A 22,141-nucleotide genomic window follows, 5' to 3' on the forward strand; every position below is an offset into this window, starting at 1 on the left:
CAATTTACATTGACATAAGGACTTGATTGAGACTTTGGTGATACATTGAGGACTTAAGTGAAAAATATGTTGAGAATCTATTTGAGATTATCCTTGTATGGTGGGAGTTTCTTTGAGGTTTGCCCTATTTTTTTTTTTACTGGTATGTCGGTTGTCCAATAGTCTGATGCCATCCATTCATTTACTATTATAAACACACGCACAAGTACAACGGGCTTTTCTTTCTTTCTTTTTTTTCTTTGGAGATTAAGGTTTCTGGAGTTGATAACCGACAGACAGGCTATTCAAATTAAATATTTATGAGTAATTTATTTTGAATTTAATTCGATGATGATAATGCAGAAAAAAAAAACTCTCCATTTTATTCATTTGATGCCATTTCTTGCTTTTCGGTTTCTATTTTTGAAAACCAAATTCGAAAATAAAGACAAAAAAATGATTATTTTTGTCTTAAAAAAACTAGCAATTGCTGTAAAACAATTTCAAAACCAATTAAAGTGATTTTAAAAAAACATTGTGACTAGGTTTGTTTGATTTTTATATTTTTTTAAAATGAAAATAGGAAATAATTTTTTATTTCAATTTTCAAATTCTGGAAACAGAAACCAAAAATGAAAAGAAAATCAATCATTTAAGTATGTGAGCAAATGTTTGTTTGATTTTTATATTTTTTTAAAAATGAAAATAGGGAATAATTTTTTTATTTCTATTTTCAAATTTTGGAAATAGAAACCAAAAATGAAAAGAAAATGAATCATTTAAGTATGTGAGCAATTGATCGGTTAATTCCAATCCAATGAATTTCTTAAAATTATATATGAAATTACTTTTTATTTTTTTTAATTTTTACTCCGAATAATGTTTAAGTTTTTTTATCCGTAAATAATTTTGATAAATAAGGAATCCGGGCTCTAAATTGAATAAAATCCAGGGCTAGATTTGACAAGCTATGATATTTGCTATATTGGGCCATGTTATCATCGTCAATTGGATGTGGATCTGGCCCCATGTAGACCGACAGGGGGGCTAATGCCTAACGCTGCAAGATGCATATATATTTGGTTTAATCCTTCCTGGTAGGATTATGAAAACCGTTACATGGATAAAATATGTTCATCCAGCTGGGTCCTGCGGCAGACTAAAGATCTCACCAGATATACTTAATCTAACGATGCTTCCGCCATTTTTACCGTTAATGGAAGCTTAAAACGTAAAGATGCTACAACGGAGACAACTATTACAGTTAGCAAGGAGTGCTCGGTGAATCCTGCATTTTGATATCCAGAGAAACCAGACAGTTTCTGAACTTTATACGAGGATAATAGCATGATGGTCGGAGGCCTCTTCGAGTCTCACGATTGGTCTCAACTCACATACAAAACAACGTGAATCAAGGGGTGAATCTCATGTATATGGATCTTGCGATCAGGCCACAATTCGATCAATTCTACGAGCAAATCCGAATAGAAAATGAAAGTAAATTACAGAAGTTCAAAAGAGATGATGAGAATAGGAAGGTTTGGTCTAGAAGTCACGGGCGACAACAATGTATAAGCAATTTTCCTTGATAAATATTTCTACTTGAACTTGAACAAGCTATAGATTAATTTTCCGAAGGAAAGCTACGGGTGAGACAAGGCTAGAGCGCCTAAGACAAGAAGAATGCCTAAGGGAGGGAAAACCTGACATTTGAAAAGACTATTACTTTTTATTAAAAGCGGGGAAGAAGATAGCTTTAAGCAGTTGACAGCTAGCAAATTTAGTCTGGAAGAGTCTAATTAAAGAAAACATTTTAAAAGGGGGCAAAAAGTCTGTTTTTAAGGCTAAAAAATTAATTTCTTGGAGGAAAAGGGTTGGAAATATTTTTTTCCTTGCGAGCACCTACCCTTTCCAACCCCTCTAATTTATCATAAAGCATTTTTGTAAAAAAATTGATTTTTTTATATGTTTTTTAATTATTTTACTATGGTAATATTAAAAAAAAATTAAAAATAAAAAACACATTTCTAAAAAACATCTTAGAAAAAAAAAACAGCTAATAGATCATAAATGCCTTATATGTTGAATTTTGAGACTTGGGGTCATTCAATGACTAAGAACTTCTCAATTAAATGATTTGATCCATTTTTACCGTTAATGGAAGCTTAAAATGTAAAAATGCCACAACGGGGACAACCATTACAGTTAGCGAGTGCTCGGTGAACCCTACATTTTGATATCCAGAGAAACCAGACAGTTTCTGAACTTTATACGAGGATAATAGCATGATGGTCGGAGGCCTATTCGAGTCTCAAGACTGGTCTCAACTCACATACAAAACAACGTGAATCAAGGGGTGAATCTCATGTATATGGATCTTGCGATCAGGCCACAATTCGATCAATTCTATGAGTAAATCCGAATAGAAAATGAAAGTAAATTACAGAAGTTCAAAAGAGATGATGAGAATAGGAAGGTTTGGTCTAGAAGTCACGGGCGACAACAATGTATAAGCAATTTTCCTTGATAAATATTTCTACTTGAACTTGAACAAGCTATAGATTAATTTTCCGAAGGAAAGCTACGGGTGAGACAAGGCTAGAGCGCCTAAGACAAGAAGAATGCCTAAGGGAGGGAAAACCTGATATTTGAAAAGACTATTACTTTTTATTCAAACCGGGGAAGAAGATAGCTTTAAGCAGTTGACAGCTAGCAAATTTAGTCTGGAAGAGTCTAATTAAAGAAAACATTTTAGAAGGGGGCAAAATTTCTAAATTTCTGTTTTTAAGGCTAAAAATTTAAATTCTTGGAGGAAAAGGGCTGGAAATATTTTTTTTCCTTGCAAGCACCTACCCTTTCCAGCCCCTCTAATTTATCAGAAAGCATTTTTGTAAAAAAATTGATTTTTTAAATTATTTTTTTATATGTTTTTTAATTATTTTAATATGGTAATATCAAAAATAAGTTTAAAAAAATAAAAAACACATTTCTGATTATTTTTTTTAAATCAACCGCTAATAGATCATAAATGCCTTATATGTTGAATTTTGAGACTTGGGGTCATTCAATGACTAAGAACTAATCAATTAAATGATTTGATTCACATTTTGTCTAGTAAATGATCATTTTCCCATTGTTTTAGAAATATTTAATACGTTAATAGTGTCATTTTCATTTGTTACTGAATCTTACGGTTCAGGATTCCATATGATTCACGATATCAAAATTCGGTTTCCAATTCAGGAGTCGAATCTCGATTTCACAACCATGTATAATACTAGCAAACTTTTCAATGCTTTCAGAACAGAAGAAAAACTTATCTGCCACGAACTAATTACAACAAAAGGGAGGGCCAGCTTACTCCGCACTGATTGAAAATGGTACTATTAAGGACTTTCATGCAGCGGTTTTGGACAACTTGAATGGCGGGGAGGTATTAGGCATCAAGGAAAGATAACAGCTTACAATGTATAAGCAATTTTCCTTGATAAATATTTCTACTTGAACTTGAACAAGCTATAGATTAATTTTCCGAAGGAAAGCTACGGGTGAGACAAGGCTAGAGCGCCTAAGACAAGAAGAATGCCTAAGGGAGGGAAAACCTGATATTTGAAAAGACTATTACTTTTTATTCAAACCGGGGAAGAAGATAGCTTTAAGCAGTTGACAGCTAGCAAATTTAGTCTGGAAGAGTCTAATTAAAGAAAACATTTTAGAAGGGGGCAAAATTTCTAAATTTCTGTTTTTAAGGCTAAAAATTTAAATTCTTGGAGGAAAAGGGCTGGAAATATTTTTTTTCCTTGCAAGCACCTACCCTTTCCAGCCCCTCTAATTTATCAGAAAGCATTTTTGTAAAAAAATTGATTTTTTAAATTATTTTTTTATATGTTTTTTAATTATTTTAATATGGTAATATCAAAAATAAGTTTAAAAAAATAAAAAACACATTTCTGATTATTTTTTTTAAATCAACCGCTAATAGATCATAAATGCCTTATATGTTGAATTTTGAGACTTGGGGTCATTCAATGACTAAGAACTAATCAATTAAATGATTTGATTCACATTTTGTCTAGTAAATGATCATTTTCCCATTGTTTTAGAAATATTTAATACGTTAATAGTGTCATTTTCATTTGTTACTGAATCTTACGGTTCAGGATTCCATATGATTCACGATATCAAAATTCAGCTTTCCAATTCAGGAGTCGAATCTCGATTTCACAACCATGTATAATACTAGCAAACTTTTCAATGCTTTCAGAACAGAAGAAAAACTTATCTGCCATCGAACTAATTACAACAAAAGGGAAGGCCAGATTTCTCCACACTGATTGAAAATGGTACTATTAAGGAGTTTCATGCAGCGGTTTTGGACACCTTGAATGGCGGAGGGTATTAGGCATCAAGGAAAGCGTAGGTGTAGGGTATTTAGGCATCAAGGAAAGCTAACAGCTTCTCAAGACATTGCTCTAGTGTTGAAGTTGAGATTCGTTGCAGTGCCTTTTGAAATTTAGAGATTCATCCACCAAAAAGTCACTATTAAAAATTGGATCACACAACAAGCAAACAGCACATGAAGGTGATTAAAAGGATTAGTTACTGGAAAAAAATACAAAAAAGTAAACAATTACAAACTGAGAATAAGAACTCACGAGATATGCTCAGCCATTTGTGAGGGTTCCCATCTAGGATTCCATAGATACTCTGTAATGAGAGGTGACTTGACCAGCATGCCAAGGGAATTGAAATGCTAAATACAGATTACAAGCCAATCAGGAAGAGGACTTGCATGCAAACCAGTTGCTCAGTTAATGATAGGAAATAAATGGTTTCCATAAATCAAACGTGCCTCAATTATTACTGCAAGATTTTCTAGCCAAATTCAGCAAATGACAATACAAGAGACTAAGCAATCGACTTTAGATTCCATAACCAGCATTCTTTAAATAAAAACTCAATCAATAAGACTACCAAGAATATGCTGCACATGAGAAATAGGATATCAAGTATGTAATGCATGAAAGTATCTGGTGGGACCTGATCCTGACTCCGCCTGCGATTAGGAGCGATACTGGTACTCTTGATAAATGGCACATAAAAAAGGAATTTGCACCAGATGCATGTCTTACTATAAAAAAGGGATATGCACCAGATGCATGTCTTAATATCTTTCTAGCAACACTTTCATGAATGAAAGAATGGTTGGAATAAAGAAAAAAACATCACCTGAATACTTTGAAACATTAGAGAAGGCCGCTGTTTTGGAAAGTGAGTTGAGAGGAAAAAATGCACCTGCAGTTCAAGAAATCAAGCACATATAAACAGCTAAAGTACGTTACATATGTGCAGTGAAATATTTCCATTGAAATAAATCTGTGATTTATGGTACTTTCTGAACTTTTCCGACCATCCCCAGTATAAAACTGATTACCAATCTCAACTTAGGCTCTCATTTGTTTCATGTAAAATATGCTTTTGCAAATATTTTCCTCATTTTCTCATGTTTGCCTCACCTAGGAAAAGATGATCATAGGAAAAAAAACTATATTACCACCCCCCCCAGCAACAGATATAAGTGGATTTGCCACTGGTGAGTATCATACTATACCAGGAATGTAAATGGTCCAGAACAGACAAGAAATGAAGCCTTTCTGCAAAAAACCTGCCAAGGAAATGCAATGGTTAATGCCATTCATTCGTGATAGATTGAAAGGTGTCCAGATATGAAGTTCCCAGTATGCATACTGGATCAGCTTCTAGTGGCCTTCCAATTAATGGAGATAAAGCCTCGATAAACTGCCTTCTAACATCAATTAACATAACTGCCTCTGAGACCTACAAAATGGGAACAAAAACCCTTTACTAGAACTGGTTGTGAGCAATGTCTCAACTAAAGGCATCACAAGATGGAGGAAATGAGCTAACCTGTCTCTGAAGGAGTTCTTCCAGGTGGGGAAGATATTCAGCCATGCACCTTTTCAAAAAATAAGAAACAATAAAAACAAGTCATGCGGATGTTCACATAAAAAGCAACATATAAATATGCAAAGCATTTGAAGCAAAAATTCTATGCATAGCTTACATTCCATCCAACCATGCAGGAAGTTTGACTTCATCAATAGAAAACAGGGCTTTCAACTCAGGAGTGCACATTAATTTCAGGCGAGGTGCTGAAGTAGCAGGTGCATACTTTCTACCAACAGGGTAAATAACCTGCACCAATCAAAAACTACTCATGAAACTATAGCAGCTGTCATACAAAATAAAAGGAATGAGGAGAGAATAACTGGGACAGAAGGAAACAAGAAAAAATATAAGAGAAACTATAAATACAAGGATGAAGGAAGAAACATCCAACCTGTAAGTATATCTTTTGTGGATGACTCCAGGGGCATCCAAGCACCATTTTATTTATATTCATGTCCATTAAAGGCACAGAAAATTTAACCTCCCCTGGCTACGCTAAAATTCAAAGGCATCAAAACCAACAATATTGTTAAACACCAACCCAAGAGGTAGAAAATATTTGATCACCTCATATAACCCAGTTAAGCAAAACGAAAACATTTTTGTTTCAACAAATACCTTTTCAACACCAGAACTCATATGCATTTCAATTCCCTGCAGCAGAGTGATCGAAGTTTCAGTGGCATGCAGAAAACTAATCACCATGAGCACAAAGAAAAGCAGTGACAACAAAGTACCAACACAGTAAACTTTTCTACATAAAACAAGTAACTACTCATGCTGTCCTTTCCAAATGTCAAGACATTAGCATCTACGAGATACAGACATAAAAGATGTAATGTAATTCAAAAAATTGTCAAAAAATTACCTCCCTAGATACAATAGTACTAATTTCAAACTTCAACCTATCATCATCAACTTCTCCCACGCGTCTCTCCTGGTAAGACCTATATTTATCCCTGGTAGACAGAAATCAAGATCTGATCACAAGTCACAACCAACCACAAAAAAAGTTACAATACCACCAACTCCTAAACCACTCAGGTCCTCAACCTCAATTCTATTACGAGAGCCAACAGCCGTGAAGGATCTTTATTGTTCCAATCAGTCAAACTGTTCTTAACGAGCCTCGAATCCCCTTCCTCTCTTCCTACGACAAGAAATGGATGGAAACCATCATCCTCGGGACCAAATATAACATCCGGCGCAGCTAATGGAAATTCAGCATTGTATATAATATCCCCTGTAGTAAATAAATTAGAGCTCAAAATCAACCCTGACCACAAAAAAATGAGTAAACACTTAACAAATCGATAATAATAACAAAAAAATGAGTAAACACTTAACAAATTGTTAAAAAAAAAATGATACTAACATTTTATGTAGTCTAGACAGTAGGGAATGAGCAATGTGAATCGATCAAGACTTCCAGGAAAGTACCTGGTGCCTGACCAAGCCTGCTCAATCTGCAAAGCAAGCTAAGTAAGCCGAGAATTGACAAAACCCTAAATTGAAACTTCACAGATTGAAGATTTGATTAGCTTTTTGAAGAATATCTAGGGTTAGAGATTTTTGAGGCAGTTTTTACCTGGATCGTGTGAGGGAAGTGATTGAGGAGGTACTGGAGTTGAGACGAGATGAGAGGAGAGAATCCATCAAATGGCATGTTGGTTCTGCAGGCAATCGTTTAGGGGGTTGGTTTTAGTGAACTAGTTGCACCGCCGTTGATTGAGGGCGGCTTGTGAGGATTAAATTGCCGGGACGGTGTCACTCGCTCCTCGATGCTGTGGTGCGCCTGCTTTTGAATGCATACGTTGCTGCCCACCTGGCTTTCTGGACACTGTGGTGACAGGTCTGTGACTCTTATCGAGTGTCTATGAGTACGTTAACTTTTATTTTTTATATTTTTAAAAGTAGTTTTTTTCATTAATATTTTTTATAATTTTGATCTTAATTATTAAATTTAATAAGTGTTGGCCCAGTCAAGAGATAAAATCTTGGGTTATACTGATGAATTATAATTAGTTAAAAAAATTAAAAAAAATATTCTAAATTTTAATATCTCATATAAAAAATAAAAAAATAAAATATTTAAATATATATTATAAATAATAAAGTTTCAAAACTTAATTCAAAATATTTTTAATTTCACATTAAAAATATATTTTCTTATTCTTTTTAAAAAATATTTAAATAAAAAAATTATTATTCTATACTAGAAAAATATAGTTTTTTTCTATGAATAAGAAAGATATACCAATAATTTCTAATATTACATTTAAAAAAAATTAATATCCATAAAATTAACTTTGATACAAATTAATAAAAAAAAAGTAATTGGTCATCGTATATAGAATGAACAAGAAAAAAACTCTCTTTGAATGCGAATGATTATTTTTTATTTTATTTGATTTTATAAATTAAATTTATTTTTTTAATGAAACTATTCAAATTAGCTTAATTCTATTTTTTTGTTTTTGTCTTTTTTTTTTCAGCTTGGCTCAATTTCTTTTCAATTTGATTTGATTTTTTTAAATTTAGTTCGGGTTCTTTAATTTCCATTCATTTTAGTGTTTTAGGTTTTAGGCTTATAAAATAAAAATCAAATCGAACCAGTTAATTTTTTTAATTTTTTTTTTATGATTTAGTTTTTTATTTTATTTTTTTTTGGTTTTTTCAATTTAATTAATTTTTAATTATTCTTGCTTATCCCTACCTGTACGTGAAGTAATGCAAACCTTTTGTTTCTAGCCCTTAAAAGTAAAACTACTATTTTAGTAGTTTGTGAACTGATTTTTTTATCTGTCAATGGAAAAAATTATTTTGTTTTGTAGAAAACCTGTACTGGCAAATATCTTCCACATCTAAAGATCACATTTATGCTAGTTATTTGTTGATTATTTTTTGTTTTCTTTTTAAATCTCCAGTTTAGCATTTTTCAGACCCGACGAGGACCCAAGGTCACCCAGCCTGTAGGTCAACTTGTCGGGCCAAATAAATTAAATAACTATCATTTTGATAAGTTGATATAATAATAATTAAAAATATAAAACTATTATTTTAAAATATTTTAAAATAAAATATACTTTAAAAAAATATTTTTTATCACCATACATAACACCTTGTTAAGGAAAAGGAACTACATCGTTATAGAAACCTAAGGCCACTTGTGGTGACTTTTTTTTATTTTTTTTATCTGTTTGGAATAGTTTTGTATTTTTTTTTTCCTTGGCTCCGAAAAATTCCTGTGTTTGATTGGTTAAATGCAGTGTATTTGTTTTGTGCGAAAAAAAATCCGTGTAAATTCCTACATTTAAAAAAATAAAACTAAACAATTTTCACTGTTAATTTATGAGACTATTTTGATAAAAAAAATCAATTGACCTCGAATAATTTATCTTTTGCAAAAATTATTTTTTTTTTATCAATTTTAGAAATGTGTTTTGTTTAGATGAGTCATGGTTGAAAATTCAGTTTGATGATGTTCAACTTGAGTTCTGTGTAAATATTTTATCAATGAAAAACATTCTAAAATATTAGATAATAATTATATAAAAAATATAATCACAATATAAAATGATAATGTGTTTTAATAATAAAATAACAATAGCGCGATTGATTGATAATGATAAAGATAATATTTAAAATTATTAGAAGATATTGCAAATTAATTGTTGTTTATTAGATATTATATAAAAAAATTTTGATTATAAAATATTTATGTTAACTAATTATTTTCCACATAAAAATCTTAAAAATACAAACATAAAATAAACTCACGGAATTTGTTACATAAGAGTTAAGCCCGCCTACCTACATGCCTGCCGGGTCAGCCAACGAATAGACTAAACCAACCAAAATGCGACAGGTCAATTAAAATTCGCATTACAACTAGCCCAATCGAGACGCAGCACGTCATTTGGAACAGCCCCAGTTATCACCGATGCTAATAATGCTAAACAAGCTGTGACCATGCGCTTCAAAAAGTTCAAATGATAGAAATCAAAAGAACAGGACAGTATCGTCAACATAAAAAGATAAAAACCCTAATAACAAAACTCCAGCCTCCTATAAATAAACCACTGCAGCTCCAGCTGCTTCGGATAGTTCGGCCGTGCCATCGCCACCAACAAAAACCTGAGTTTGTCCTCTTACTCTGTCTCCTTTCCTTCCTTTCTCCATGCTTCTTGCGTCTGCATGCTGTTCTATTGCTTTCTTTGATCGTGAAATCAAGTGATGAATCTGGATTGTAAATTTCTCACGACGGTCGTCTGAGACACTTTGTGTCAACACTGATGTAAAGATCCAATGTTTCTGATGATTTCATCTTCCTCTTCTCTTAGCTCCTCAAAAAGATTTTTTACTTTTATTTTCCCTGCAGTGGAGCGAGCATCGTGATGATAAATTTGAATTTGTCCGATTAATTTCATGACAGGATTAATCACCTCCTACTCATACTGAAGCTCGCTAACCAATGAGTTTTTTGTAATCGTGATTTATATTATTGTTATGCATTTACTACATTGTTATTTGTTGCCTTTGTCTGTAATGCTCAAACTTTGACAAATCTCATTGCCTAGCAGTTTTAACCCAGAAAATTCGTACCCAGAGCTGATCTGGTTTGAATTTTAGTTGAATCAGATCTGATATCGAGCCGGTGAAAGCTACACTTTTTTTTTATAAAAAAGTTGATGGATAATGATCATCCAAATACAATAAATATTGATCCGAACGGATCTTTTGGACCTATAATAGATAGTTCTTAAATATGATAAAAAAAATCCTATCGAAAATATATATTTTAGTATTTTATTTTAAGTTGAATAATGGATAAATTAATATGAATATCCATTATAATTCCTATAGAAGTATCATTTTAATAAAAACTTTGACCTGCGATAGTTTGGTGGCTTGTGAGTTGATCCTGTAACTCTGTAATCCAATTTTTGAGTAAGATCTAAATGCTTTTTAAAAAAAAAATTAAATTTTTAATTTTTTTGTTTTTAAATTGTTTTAATAATATATAGATGTTAAAAATAATTTTTTTAAAATAAAAATTATTACTGTAATATATTTTTAAATAATTTTTTTTTTAAATTAACTATTCCACAAATATCAGATCTGAAATTGGGTGCGAAAACCATGAAGCTTGAACAGAGTGAAAGTGGACGAAAACAAGTATACATGAATTGATTACACGTTTGTTTTCCAAAAATAACCTGTACGGATCTTGATAGCAGATTCCACTAGTCCAAAGCCCAAGCCTGCAGACAGAGCAGAGAAAATGAAAGAAGATCTAAGAGAACTATTTAGTTCTGTTGAAGTTTATGTGCTTTGGAACATCTGACCAGCTGTACACCTGTTAAAATACAATTTTCAGGACACCGGATTCTGTTAACTGCTAAAGACTGCAGATTTGCTCCGGTTGCTGTAAGATAATTGGTGTAACTTGCCTTAACTCCTGGTCCTTGAGAAACAAAGCATGCAACTTTATCATTAGCTGCCAGCTCGAAAACTGCCTCTTTCACGTCGTGAACCTGAATACAACGAATTTCTTCCGGTTTGATTGCCCAAACCTGCAACAAATTACGCAGGAAAATGATGGATTACATTTGTAAGGGTTCATTGATAGGACACGATATGTTCACACATGGCACGAAGTAATTTAAGAATCAATTATAAAGCAGAAAAGTTGTGGAAGTACCCGAATTGTTTTGTCCAAGGAACCACTGTACAATTTGTCTCGTGAAGATGGAATATACAGGCATGTGACAGCTTTTGTATGTTCACGAACTTCTTGAACTAACCTTAGAACCCTCTTTCCAGCATCCCAAACCTAAGCGCGAGTACTACTTAGTTACAAAATTTCATCTTATCTTCATCAAGTAATCATTAATGCTTATGCAACTGGAAATTGTGTTGATGCACAGGGAAAAGGGTCTGGCAGATCGTACCTTTATGGTTCCGTCGGAATGGCTGCTAATAACACGACCTTCCAAATGAAGCAAAGACAGCAATTTGCCATTGACACATGAATCTACCTCAACCACTTCGGTACAATTCCACAACTCTGTCTATAATACAGAACACATGGCTAATGAGCTCGTTTTATATAGCATGCTTGAAGCTAAAGACAATTAGACAAGTAGTTTCCCACTTACTGCATTGACAGAAGACATTTTCATTAAAGATTTCAGTACATCAGTGACCACTGGTGAACTTCTCTTAAGTTTTCTCAAGGTTCTGTAGATGTATTTAGCATGCTTCCCAAGCGCTTCAAGTGCAGCTAAGAATTAGGAAAGTTTGAATCGGTAATTATTCTTAACCACTGGTAAGTATGCTTAGCTACACTGATCTTACCTGGGTCGCTTACGAAAGTCCTTAATGCAAGGGTTGACAAAATCTTGTCTTCCATATTTCTAGATGCTTGAAGGACATTTATTAATTCCTCAAGCAAGGATTTACCAGCAGCACTTTTTACACCAGTGTCAGGAAGAACTGAAAGCATGTATATGAGCCACGTGGAAATCACAAGGCATGACTTTGCCATCTCTAAGGAATTACTCTTGAAGCATTCCTCTAAAGCTTTAAAGATAGAGCCCTTTTCATGATTGCAAAGGACAAAAGCTACTCTTTTCTCCCAAGAACTTTCTGCTCTCTCTTCATCTTCCTGCATAAAAGCATCTAAGGCTCAGGATCTGAACAAATTTAATACAAGTGGGTTCATGTTCCATACCAAATTGCAAAAGAAAAAAAAAGCAAACCATTGATTCGGCTAAATTTGTTTCTGCTAAATCATTTTCATTCTTCGTCAGCTTCTCTGCCTTCATCAAAGCATTGTAAGGTTGGTCAAACCCTGCAATCTTCAGTAACCAGGCTTCCATGTAAGGATCCCCAGATGATGTCCTCCGTGCAGAAAGAGATCCTAAAGCATCCAGAGCCATCATTTGAGAATTAGAGAATTCCTTTCTGTAAAGTGCTTCAATTAACGCCTCTACAGCTTCTTCCCTGTAAATGCTCATCTTTCGTGGCTCAGCCTGGAAACTCAGCGCATAGAAACCAAGGTTAGATATTCAAGTTTTGCTGTGGAAGTAAACGAATGATGTCAAGGAATGAAAGCAAACCAGGAGATCAAGCTGAAGAAGAAGAGTGGCAAGGGAAGGTTTGTGCTTCATGGGAGCCATCTGGAGATAAACAAGAAAGGTGTGCATGGTACTAAATGCTCCTTCTTCTTTAATTATCTGCAAGATCTGGTTACAGGTTGTCCTCCTGAAACACCATGGAAAAGTAAGTACATTAAATTGTTGTTATTGGAAATGATGCTGAACAAGAAGAAAATAAACAAATCTTTATACACATGGTGAACGGACGCAATGGAAGAATCAAGATCCCAGGTCTAAAAGAATTCACTCGATTTCTTTGGCTGGCTTGAGTAAAAGTAGAGATGTGAAAGGTAAGATCAGCGTGCTTAAAAAATGATTTCTAGCAATATCCTTTACATACAAGAATATAAATCCCCATCCCCCTTCTCGCATTGACATTGCAGTTTTCCTTATTCAACCAGTGCAGGGCACTGCAGTAGCCCATTTTCACCCTCAGCCACCCAGCTAGTGGCTGCTGGAAGATAATATGAATAGCATTCAAATTACATCGCAGAAGGGAATATTTGATCTTCTAAATGGATGAGTACCTGCTTAAGTGAACTAGCTCAGACAGGAAGTCAATGCATAAGCCTCGCACATTATCATTTCCTGAAAGAAATAATTCAAGCACAGGAGATGGTTCGACTGTACTTGCTATAAAGTTCCGGTAACTTCTATCAGCACGCATGCAACAGAGAAGTATTGAAACAATTGACCTCCTTCCTTCTACTCTATCCAAACACTTGACCAGAGCTGGAATTCCATTTGCACGAATAACAGCAAAAGCACTGACTGACCGGCTGTTTTCATCCCCACCAGTAAGTATCTGTTCAAGCACTGCTATAGCAGCATCCTTGGGCTCTATTGCAAAGTGAAGATCATCCGAATCTTCACTTTTACTCTGGATTAACTGGACAAGTGAGGGTATAAAGTTGTGAGCCGAAAGCTGACCAAATGCTGGCCTCAGTTGGTATATCAGAACAGCAGCCTCAGCAAGCCCATTTTTTAACAAAACGGCCAGGCAATCAAAATCATAATCTACACTGGTAAGAATCTCTCCAACAATTTCATCCAAAAACATTAGCTCAGAGAGAATGTAAATTGAAGTTTTAATAGCATCTCTGTTTACAGAAGCTGATAGTATTTCTACAATCCCATTTACAAACGTTGGCCTAGATAAAAATGTACGAACTGCAGGATCGCCCTTTGAGTCCTTCCACAATTTGGCTACTGCTGAAACGGCTGCTTCTCTCTCTTCTAAGTTTTCTGAAGTACAGAGACATGAAATATAAGGTTTTAACCCATTGACGATTGTTTCAATTGTAGCTTGAGAAATTACAATGGTTGGTGATGTGGATACTGCTGTTCGGACAAATCTTCTGCTCCTCTGCTGCGTGTGACTTTCTGTGCTGTTACGACTGTAAGAATAAAATGTTCTTCTAGGATTAGACACCGAAGAAGTCTCTCTTGTGGATGAGTTCCTTGGTGTTTCAGAGTACGAAAATTCCTGAGCAAACTCAGGATGCTGCTCTTTCCAATATGTTATTAGTCTCTTCAAAACATAATTTGTTTTGGGCAGTGAATCTGCGGAGAGAGGTTGGCGGGTAATAGGGCATGTTGTGTTTCCTCTTTTTATCCATTCTTGAATTGCTTCTCTCTCATAGGTCTCTCCGGTTTCAAGGGTAACTGGGTCATTCAAAAGCTTTCCTGTGATAGGGCAAACAAAATCTTTTCGTGGTCTTGAACGGGGAGTCAACTTCTCAGATGTAGGCAGTGAAATGCAGCTCTCTCTTCCTTCATCACTCTGAATTAGAGAGCTGAATGATAATCAAAAGACAAAAAGCCTTTCAATACTGTAAACCTTAGCCCAGAGAAAATTAAATTAAAGGGAGAAATTTTTAGATACTTATTCTCGAATATTTGGCCGCTCACGTTGTCACAACTCATTCTCCTTGTTCGATCACGGTTCTTCCTGACATTTCTCAGCAGACCCTGAATTGCAAAAAAATACTATTCAGTGAATCAAACATTCCTATTTTCCAACTTGCTCATGCATGGACATATAGCCAAAGACATCAGGTAAAGAGGTAGGCGATGACTTACTATCACTTCACCATCCGAGTCTGGTGAGCTACTGCCGTGTTCCTTGCTCATGCATGGAGAATCAGGTAAAGAGGTAGCAATAGCAGAATCCATAGCCCGGCATGAAAGAATCCGTAATAGTTTTTTGGGTTCTCTTTTAGACTGGACAACTGAATTAGGAGAAATGATCTTTGGTGAAATTCTTGGGGAATCCATAGGAGAGCATATTTTGGGAGAATGCTCTGGGCTCTTTGCTTTAGATGGCCGTTTGCTCACTCCAATGTCCTTATTTTCGGTTGATTTTATGCTGGGAAGCATTGTTAACTTGTGATTTTTATCTTCAGAATCAAAATAAGTATCACTCGGCTCGCAATCAGAATCATTTTCTCTGTCCTCAGGCTTGCCTTCCTGACATAATAAACAAGAACACAACTTTGGTTATAGCAATATGCTAAAGCCTGTGGTAGTATTACATGCCATCAGGAGACTTATAGCTTCGAAACCAATTGTTCATGGCAATGTAACAGTAGTAGTATAGTTCGCAGTCTTACTCGAGGAGGATCACACGTAGTAGACGACTCCTCTAAATTAGGTGAGAGGCTCGAGATTATGCCCAATCTGATCACAACCGCACCCATCATAACATAAACAAGTTCAACACATAAGAAAAAGTTCAGGGTGGATATACAATAAAACAAGAACCACAACAAGCAAATGGCTTTACTCGTATGGTCCTGACTGAATAACACAATTTCATTTTTAATGCTGGAGTAAAGCTAACCTGCTTTCTGCTCTCGCAGCATGTTTATATCTAAGAACTGGAGAGAAACCAGCACTATGAGGCAAGATGGGACCAAATTTCACGTAGTCAGGAATAGACCGGCTAACCTCATGCAGAGGAGTCACTGGAGGCTCTGCTATTGGAAGCATTGGAACCATCTTCTTTCTTGCTGTTGAATCCGTATTCATGCAATCCTTATAGTATTTAGCAAAAAGCCGTGTATTCTCGTCTAAGGATTCTCTGTAAAGCTCCTCAAGCTTCTGTAATTTTTCCACCTGATCCGGCCTCATTGAATATATCAAAGACTCATTGAAGAACAGATCCAAGTTAGCAGTAAATGACAAATCTGAAGAATCGGGAATTATTTCCATCGTAAGCCTCTGTCTAGCCTCGGAATACCATCCAACAATAGAACTCGTATGCGGAAGAAAAAGATCTTTCCAGAGTTCAGGTGCAAAATCAATTCTTGAGAAGAAGGGATCAACAATAAACATCTCAAGGACATGAAGAACAGAATTCTCAGTATTGTTACGCAATTTCCATAGATACGAAAGGTGGAGGTGGGCCCAAGCAGAGAGATAGAAATTGGGGACTCCAGCTGTTCTTTGGTAAGAGTTCAACATGGCACAAACTTGCAGCATCTTCTCTGCATGATCTAATCGTGCCAGCTTAGTCTCCGTGTTGGAGGTGTCGATGGCTTCTTCAAGGGCTTCAATACCCCAATCCAAATTTGCTAATACTGCTTGATCAGAGCATAGAACCTCGGTATCTTTATCACAGCTCCCATCTTCAGCTGCTAATCTCTCAGCACACTGTTCTTTGTGCTGGGTTCTTTGCTCTTTACTGACCAAGCGATCTTGTATGAAACTTCCCACCGTGGTAATCAATAACCTCACGATATCCTTTTGGTCCATTGCAAACCCATAGCTTCCTGCCATCTCTGAGGATACAATCCCAGCTTACAGATTCCCAATCAACTAAAATTCCTGCCATTGTGATTCAAAACAACAGCAGACATATAAAAATACTTCATCAGCGCCTAACTCCAGAGTTGAGACTGTATTTGAAGAGAGAAAAACAGCAACTTTAGACAGAGAAAATAACCTTTAACGTCAAGATGCAAACATCTCATCAAAAAATTGCAAGCAGCTTTGGCACAGACATTGACACAGTATGCAGTAGCCTGTCAAAAAAACGAGTGCAATCTTTTCAGGGAAAAGTTCTTACAGTTATGCTCAAGGAAAATTCATGGGAATTAAGACAATTACTTCAACGTCAAATTAAGAAACAGAGATTGAGATGGCCTAATTGACTCCAGCAGGAGTTGCCGGCTTTTTTTTATAGTTGCTGGGTGATGATCAAAGCAGAATTTGGACTAATCATTTTATATTACTAGTCATTGTTTATATTGTTATTGTTAATTTCTTTTCTTAGAACGGTCTTTAAGTAAATGACATGGAGAAACATTGCCTTTTGGCTTAATCATTGGAAATGCCTCATCATCCTTCGACCTAATCAACCTCTGCTAAAATCACTCTTCGACTGCTCGGTATCGTTTGACTGGTTTTCTACGTCTTTTGGCGGGAGCCCAGTTCAAATAAGCCACAGACCCGTGGCCCAGACATTTAGTGGTTAACAAAGCCCATTTACTGACTACAATTGGAAGAAGAACTTGTTTCCAGAAATGTTTTACATGATTTTTTATTATTATTTCGTAAATGAATGGAATATATTTAAAAATATTTTTTATATATATTTAATACATACAAAAAATATGTTCTGAAAAGGAAAGGAAAGAAATTAATTGATGTCGAGGCTCATGATTTATTGACAAAGTTAGTCTCATAAACTATTTTCATCTTTCAAGAATTGCAGATTATTTTTTTTATTGTTTTAAACTTATTTTTCATTCAATTATAAAAGATTTAATATTAATCAATTTTTTATAAATAAATCAAGTTTAGGAGTTCAGGAAGCATATTTTAGAGCACTCAGAATTTGGCCATTCTTCTTAACTCGTGCAGTTATTGAGTTATGGCCAAGCTAAACTTTAAATTCTGATTTTTTTAAAAAAATCTTATTCTTTAATAATAATTTCAATAAATTTATATATAATAAAAATCAATAACGCTTATAAAAATATATAAAAAACAAATAAACTAATATCAATCTATTTAACCAGGACAGTCAAATACGGATCAAGAATTTCTAGTTTTAAAATTTATTTATATTTTATATCTCGAATTTCAGGAAAGAGAGAGAGAGAGAGATCAAGCTTGATACACAGCAAGATGCATAGAAAAAATAATTCATAAACGGACCCCATCATCTTCATAGCTACGAGATCTTCAAAGGACGTCTTTGACATTGTTTATTTTTATTATTATGATCAGATTAATTTCTAGTGATGTATCTTAAACCCGACTCTCATCATTCTAATTACTAATTAATTATGTATATCAACTAAAAAAATCTTTACCGAGACAACTTGGTCTAAAAAAAAACCAGTATAGTGGAGACGTTGTGGGACAAGGTACGCATGTCGGCCCAATTGCCATATATGGACAATTGGATGGAAAGAAAAAAATAAAATAAAATAAAATAAAATAAATAATATTGCCACGTGGAAGATAGGAACCTCACTTGTTCGTTGCTCTCTGTCACCGCTTAGTGTTGCTTGACATTGAGTTCGGATTTTTTTTTTGGTTAAATTTTGATTTTTTTTATTTTTGTATATTTTGATACGTGGATAAAAAAATAAAAATATATTTTAAAATAAAAAACATTTTAAAAACTAACTTTTATTATATTTTCAGATATCTTATTAGGCATTTGATATTTTCAGGATTTTTTTAAAAATTAATTTTTGTTTCTTAAGTTAAATTTAAATTTAAAAAAAATATAAGTTTTGCAATAATTTTGGCCCATTATATATAACAATTCATGATGTTAGGGTTGTAATAAGCATTGTGAATGTAAATCATAAGTTTTAAAAAGATTTAAAAAAATATTTTAATACATTTTAAAATTAAAAATAATTTAAAAACAACATTTTCTGTAAAACGCTAACTTTAACATCTAAAGATTCTCGCGTCAACCTCACGCAGTCCCGAGAAGGATTTTATTTTTCCAAACCCATCGTATCCATCCACGTGTCCACTACAAGCGGTCAAGATGAAACCTCCAAATTAGAATTTAGAAACCCAACCTTCTCTATAAAACCAACCCTCCATCCCTTAACCGAACAGAGTCCACATATTTTCAATGGCAAACCCTAGAGTCTACTTCGACATGACAATCGGCGGCCAACCAACCGGCCGGATCGTGATGGAACTGTTCGCCGACACAACTCCACGAACCGCGGAGAACTTCAGGGCTCTTTGCACTGGAGAGAAAGGAAAAGGCCGAAGCGGCAAGCCTTTACACTACAAAGGCTCGACCTTCCATCGAGTCATCCCTGGATTCATGTGCCAAGGAGGAGATTTCACTGCAGGGAATGGAACCGGAGGGGAATCGATCTACGGATCGAAATTTGCTGACGAGAATTTTATAAAGAAACACACTGGGCCTGGGATTTTGTCCATGGCCAATGCTGGGCCTGGGACTAATGGGTCGCAGTTCTTTATCTGTACAGCCAAGACTGAATGGCTCGATGGAAAACACGTGGTGTTTGGAAGAGTAGTGGAGGGCTTGGATGTTGTGAAGGCTATAGAGAAGTTTGGGTCTTCTAGTGGAAGGACCTCCAAGCCTGTTGTTGTTGCTGACTGTGGACAGCTTTCTTGAGCTGAAGAAGTTTTTATTATCCCATGGTTGTTATCTTTATATTTGAGTCTTTAATTTTTTTTGCTCTTGTTTCTCTGGTTGTTGCCTCTTTATGATAATCTACAGATACAATAAAATTAATGAATTGTTTTATATTTTTGTTATTTTGATCCTTGAAGTTTGTTTTTGCATGATTGGATTTTTTGGTGGCCAAATTGAATGTCAATTGCTTTTATTTTGTTAGGAAAGAGCAGAATTGAAACAGTGGACTTGAAAAACACAGAAACCTTTTGTGGCTGTTTAGATATTGAATCAAAATATTAAATTTTGTCTTTATTTTGCAACTAGCTTGTTTTTAGTCCCTTTAGTTTTTTAAATATTCTCTTTTAGTTTAAAACTTCTCTTCTTTTATTTTTTTTTTGTTTGTAGTTTGAGGCCTAAGAAAAAAAGTCACAAAATTCTATTAGTGGAGAGAAAATACTAACTAGTTAACATTAGTTAATGTTAATTGTGATTATTAAAACAGTTAATTTTCATGTCATCGGGTTTTAATTTTCAAGAGTAGTTTTACTAAGAGGTTATTTCACATAAAAAATGTATAAGATAGTAGACATAACCTTGAAAAGTTTTAGAATTTTATATTAATTTTTTTAAAAAAAATAAAACAAGTTTATTTAGATTTATATGATGTTGATTTAGTATTTTGACGTGATAAAAATAATTTAAAATTAATCTTGGATGCAAAATATCTCTAATTTTATTTCTTTGTTATCATGATCGCTAATATTTAAATAAAGCAAATAATATATTATTTACTTTTTTTTTAAAAAAATCATCTAACTCTGGATTAATAAAAAAAAAACCCTACTAGACCATCACATGATAGATTTTTTTTTAATTTTTTGATTTTTAACTTAATTTTTTTAAAAAAAAATTAATTAATTAATTTTTAATTTTATTATTTAATTTAATAGTTATTATTATTTTAGATAAACGTTTCATCCTTTTGTTAATACTTAATTCTTACAAACTTTTATTTATTTATTTTGTTCAATAGTTCAAGGTTTTTTTTAAAAAATCTATTAAATGGACATATCACTTTACACTAACATCAACTTGATTTAAATATTTTTTCCCCACTGAAAATATGTGAGCAAGGCATATGGTTTTTCTTAGTGACTTGAGCCATGACATAGCACGGGCCCATCGATATTCTCTATATTATAGTTTTCCAAGATGCCGAATGAGCAGATGGTTCGGTAAACGCTTTAGAATTTGGGCCTTCCTGCATTCCATGGAAATTGGTGGGGTTGGTAGGAGATCAAGGTCCGCATAAGTTGTATCTAATGGTTGAGGATTAGGTGCAGTAGACTGAAACTGGGCGGCGCTGTAAAAGAGTGAATAATTTCATGGCGTCGCTGTCTTAGCATACGGTGGTTTTAGCTCCAATTTCTCCCATGTATGGAGCGGAGCAAGGCTAGACCAAAAAACTTTAGATGCTATAGACTGACATGCAATTAAAGGAAACAAGATGCAATTAAATGCTTTAGTTTTAAAATCAGAAAACTTTAGATTTCGGCCCCTCTAAATCTTTTTCTCTGATCTGCCCCCCTAACCAAAACCCCTTCCCTACTCCGCCCCTGGCCCTAGCCTGGTGAATTGCCACGAAAATAATAGAAAAGTCGAGACGGTGATGCTAGGGTTCCGTTTTATTTGCTTTTAAAAATGCATTTTAAAGTATTTTTAATTAAAAAATTAAATAATTTAAATATTTACAGTCAAAAACCATGAAACGTACTTAAAAAAAACATAAACTAGATATCTTTTTATAAAATCAAGGATATGAAATGAGCTCAAGTGGCTTTCTTCTTGACGATCAGGTGATTTAGCATGTAATTGTTATTTCTCAACAGAAAAAATAAAACAGTGAAGCTAGAGAGTAACATTCCACTTAAATTTTTTTTTGTCATATATATTTCTATTTTTTTTTGGTTGTTGATTATTTAGTAGTGTATTGAGCTATGCTCTTAAATGCATCTTAAAAGTATATTTACTTAAAAAAATATGAAATTAATATTTTATCTAGTTGGTTTTTTTAATGATTTTAATAATACATATATTTTTAAAAAAATGCGGTTGTAAACAATCATTGACCGAGGATAGCAGACAAAGACTTTGAATCTCTTAAACGCCTCGTTAACAAAAGTCAAAGAATCACACGTCAAACCTCTCTAAGCAGCTATCTTTTCTAGCTCTGAGAAGTAAGTTCTGGGCAGATAGGTCGTACTAAGATGAAGATAGTTAAGAATCCAGGGACCGAAGTGACCACCTGTAACTGGCCAATGGGAAGGGAAATAGTGAGGTTGGGATCCTAACCAATGGAAGGTCTCCACGCTGTTGATTTAAACTCTCACGGCATCACGTT

General features: G+C 34.2%; 3 protein-coding genes across 5 annotated transcripts; 1 reads left to right on the forward strand and 2 right to left on the reverse strand.

Moving 5' to 3' along the window:
• Positions 1 to 4,132: 4,132 nt before the first annotated feature.
• Positions 4,133 to 7,814, reverse strand: LOC105128868 (BRCA1-A complex subunit BRE-like). Of its 3 annotated transcripts, XR_842960.1 has the most exons (14): positions 7,538 to 7,814; positions 7,325 to 7,415; positions 7,003 to 7,192; positions 6,818 to 6,908; positions 6,568 to 6,603; positions 6,341 to 6,439; positions 6,065 to 6,195; positions 5,908 to 5,956; positions 5,728 to 5,817; positions 5,591 to 5,644; positions 5,209 to 5,274; positions 4,635 to 4,732; positions 4,397 to 4,518; positions 4,133 to 4,362 (listed from the first exon to the last, which is right to left on the reverse strand). XR_842960.1 is itself a non-coding variant. In XM_011030712.1 (13 exons), exons 1-13 carry the CDS (start codon positions 7,613 to 7,615, stop codon positions 4,452 to 4,454), a joined length of 1,140 nt encoding a protein of 379 aa, XP_011029014.1. In that variant the 5' UTR covers positions 7,616 to 7,814; the 3' UTR covers positions 4,133 to 4,451. The 3 variants fall into 3 exon arrangements, 2 of the variants coding, with proteins under 2 accessions (XP_011029014.1, XP_011029015.1); XM_011030712.1 differs by having other exon boundaries at positions 4,133 to 4,518; XM_011030713.1 differs by lacking the exon at positions 6,568 to 6,603 and having other exon boundaries at positions 4,133 to 4,518.
• A 3,440-nt stretch (positions 7,815 to 11,254) lies between these two features.
• On the reverse strand, positions 11,255 to 17,288 carry LOC105128924 (putative E3 ubiquitin-protein ligase LIN-1). The gene is made up of 15 exons (XM_011030780.1): positions 17,182 to 17,288; positions 17,059 to 17,137; positions 15,955 to 16,940; positions 15,725 to 15,791; positions 15,195 to 15,581; positions 14,998 to 15,083; positions 13,640 to 14,908; positions 13,074 to 13,218; positions 12,714 to 12,986; positions 12,310 to 12,619; positions 12,111 to 12,235; positions 11,904 to 12,023; positions 11,654 to 11,785; positions 11,403 to 11,525; positions 11,255 to 11,308 (listed from the first exon to the last, which is right to left on the reverse strand). Exons 3-15 carry the CDS (start codon positions 16,890 to 16,892, stop codon positions 11,255 to 11,257), a joined length of 4,029 nt encoding a protein of 1,342 aa, XP_011029082.1. The 5' UTR covers positions 16,893 to 16,940; positions 17,059 to 17,137; positions 17,182 to 17,288.
• Positions 17,289 to 19,183: 1,895 nt separating this feature from the next.
• LOC105128875 (peptidyl-prolyl cis-trans isomerase) lies at positions 19,184 to 19,869 on the forward strand. The gene has a single exon (XM_011030720.1). The coding sequence runs from the start codon at positions 19,219 to 19,221 to the stop codon at positions 19,735 to 19,737; it is 519 nt and encodes a 172-aa protein (XP_011029022.1). The 5' UTR covers positions 19,184 to 19,218; the 3' UTR covers positions 19,738 to 19,869.
• Positions 19,870 to 22,141: the final 2,272 nt, after the last annotated feature.

The sequence above is a fragment of the Populus euphratica genome, unplaced genomic scaffold, assembly GCF_000495115.2.
Source record: "Populus euphratica unplaced genomic scaffold, PopEup_1.0 scaffold11.1, whole genome shotgun sequence".
NCBI classification, from domain to species: domain Eukaryota; kingdom Viridiplantae; phylum Streptophyta; class Magnoliopsida; order Malpighiales; family Salicaceae; genus Populus; species Populus euphratica.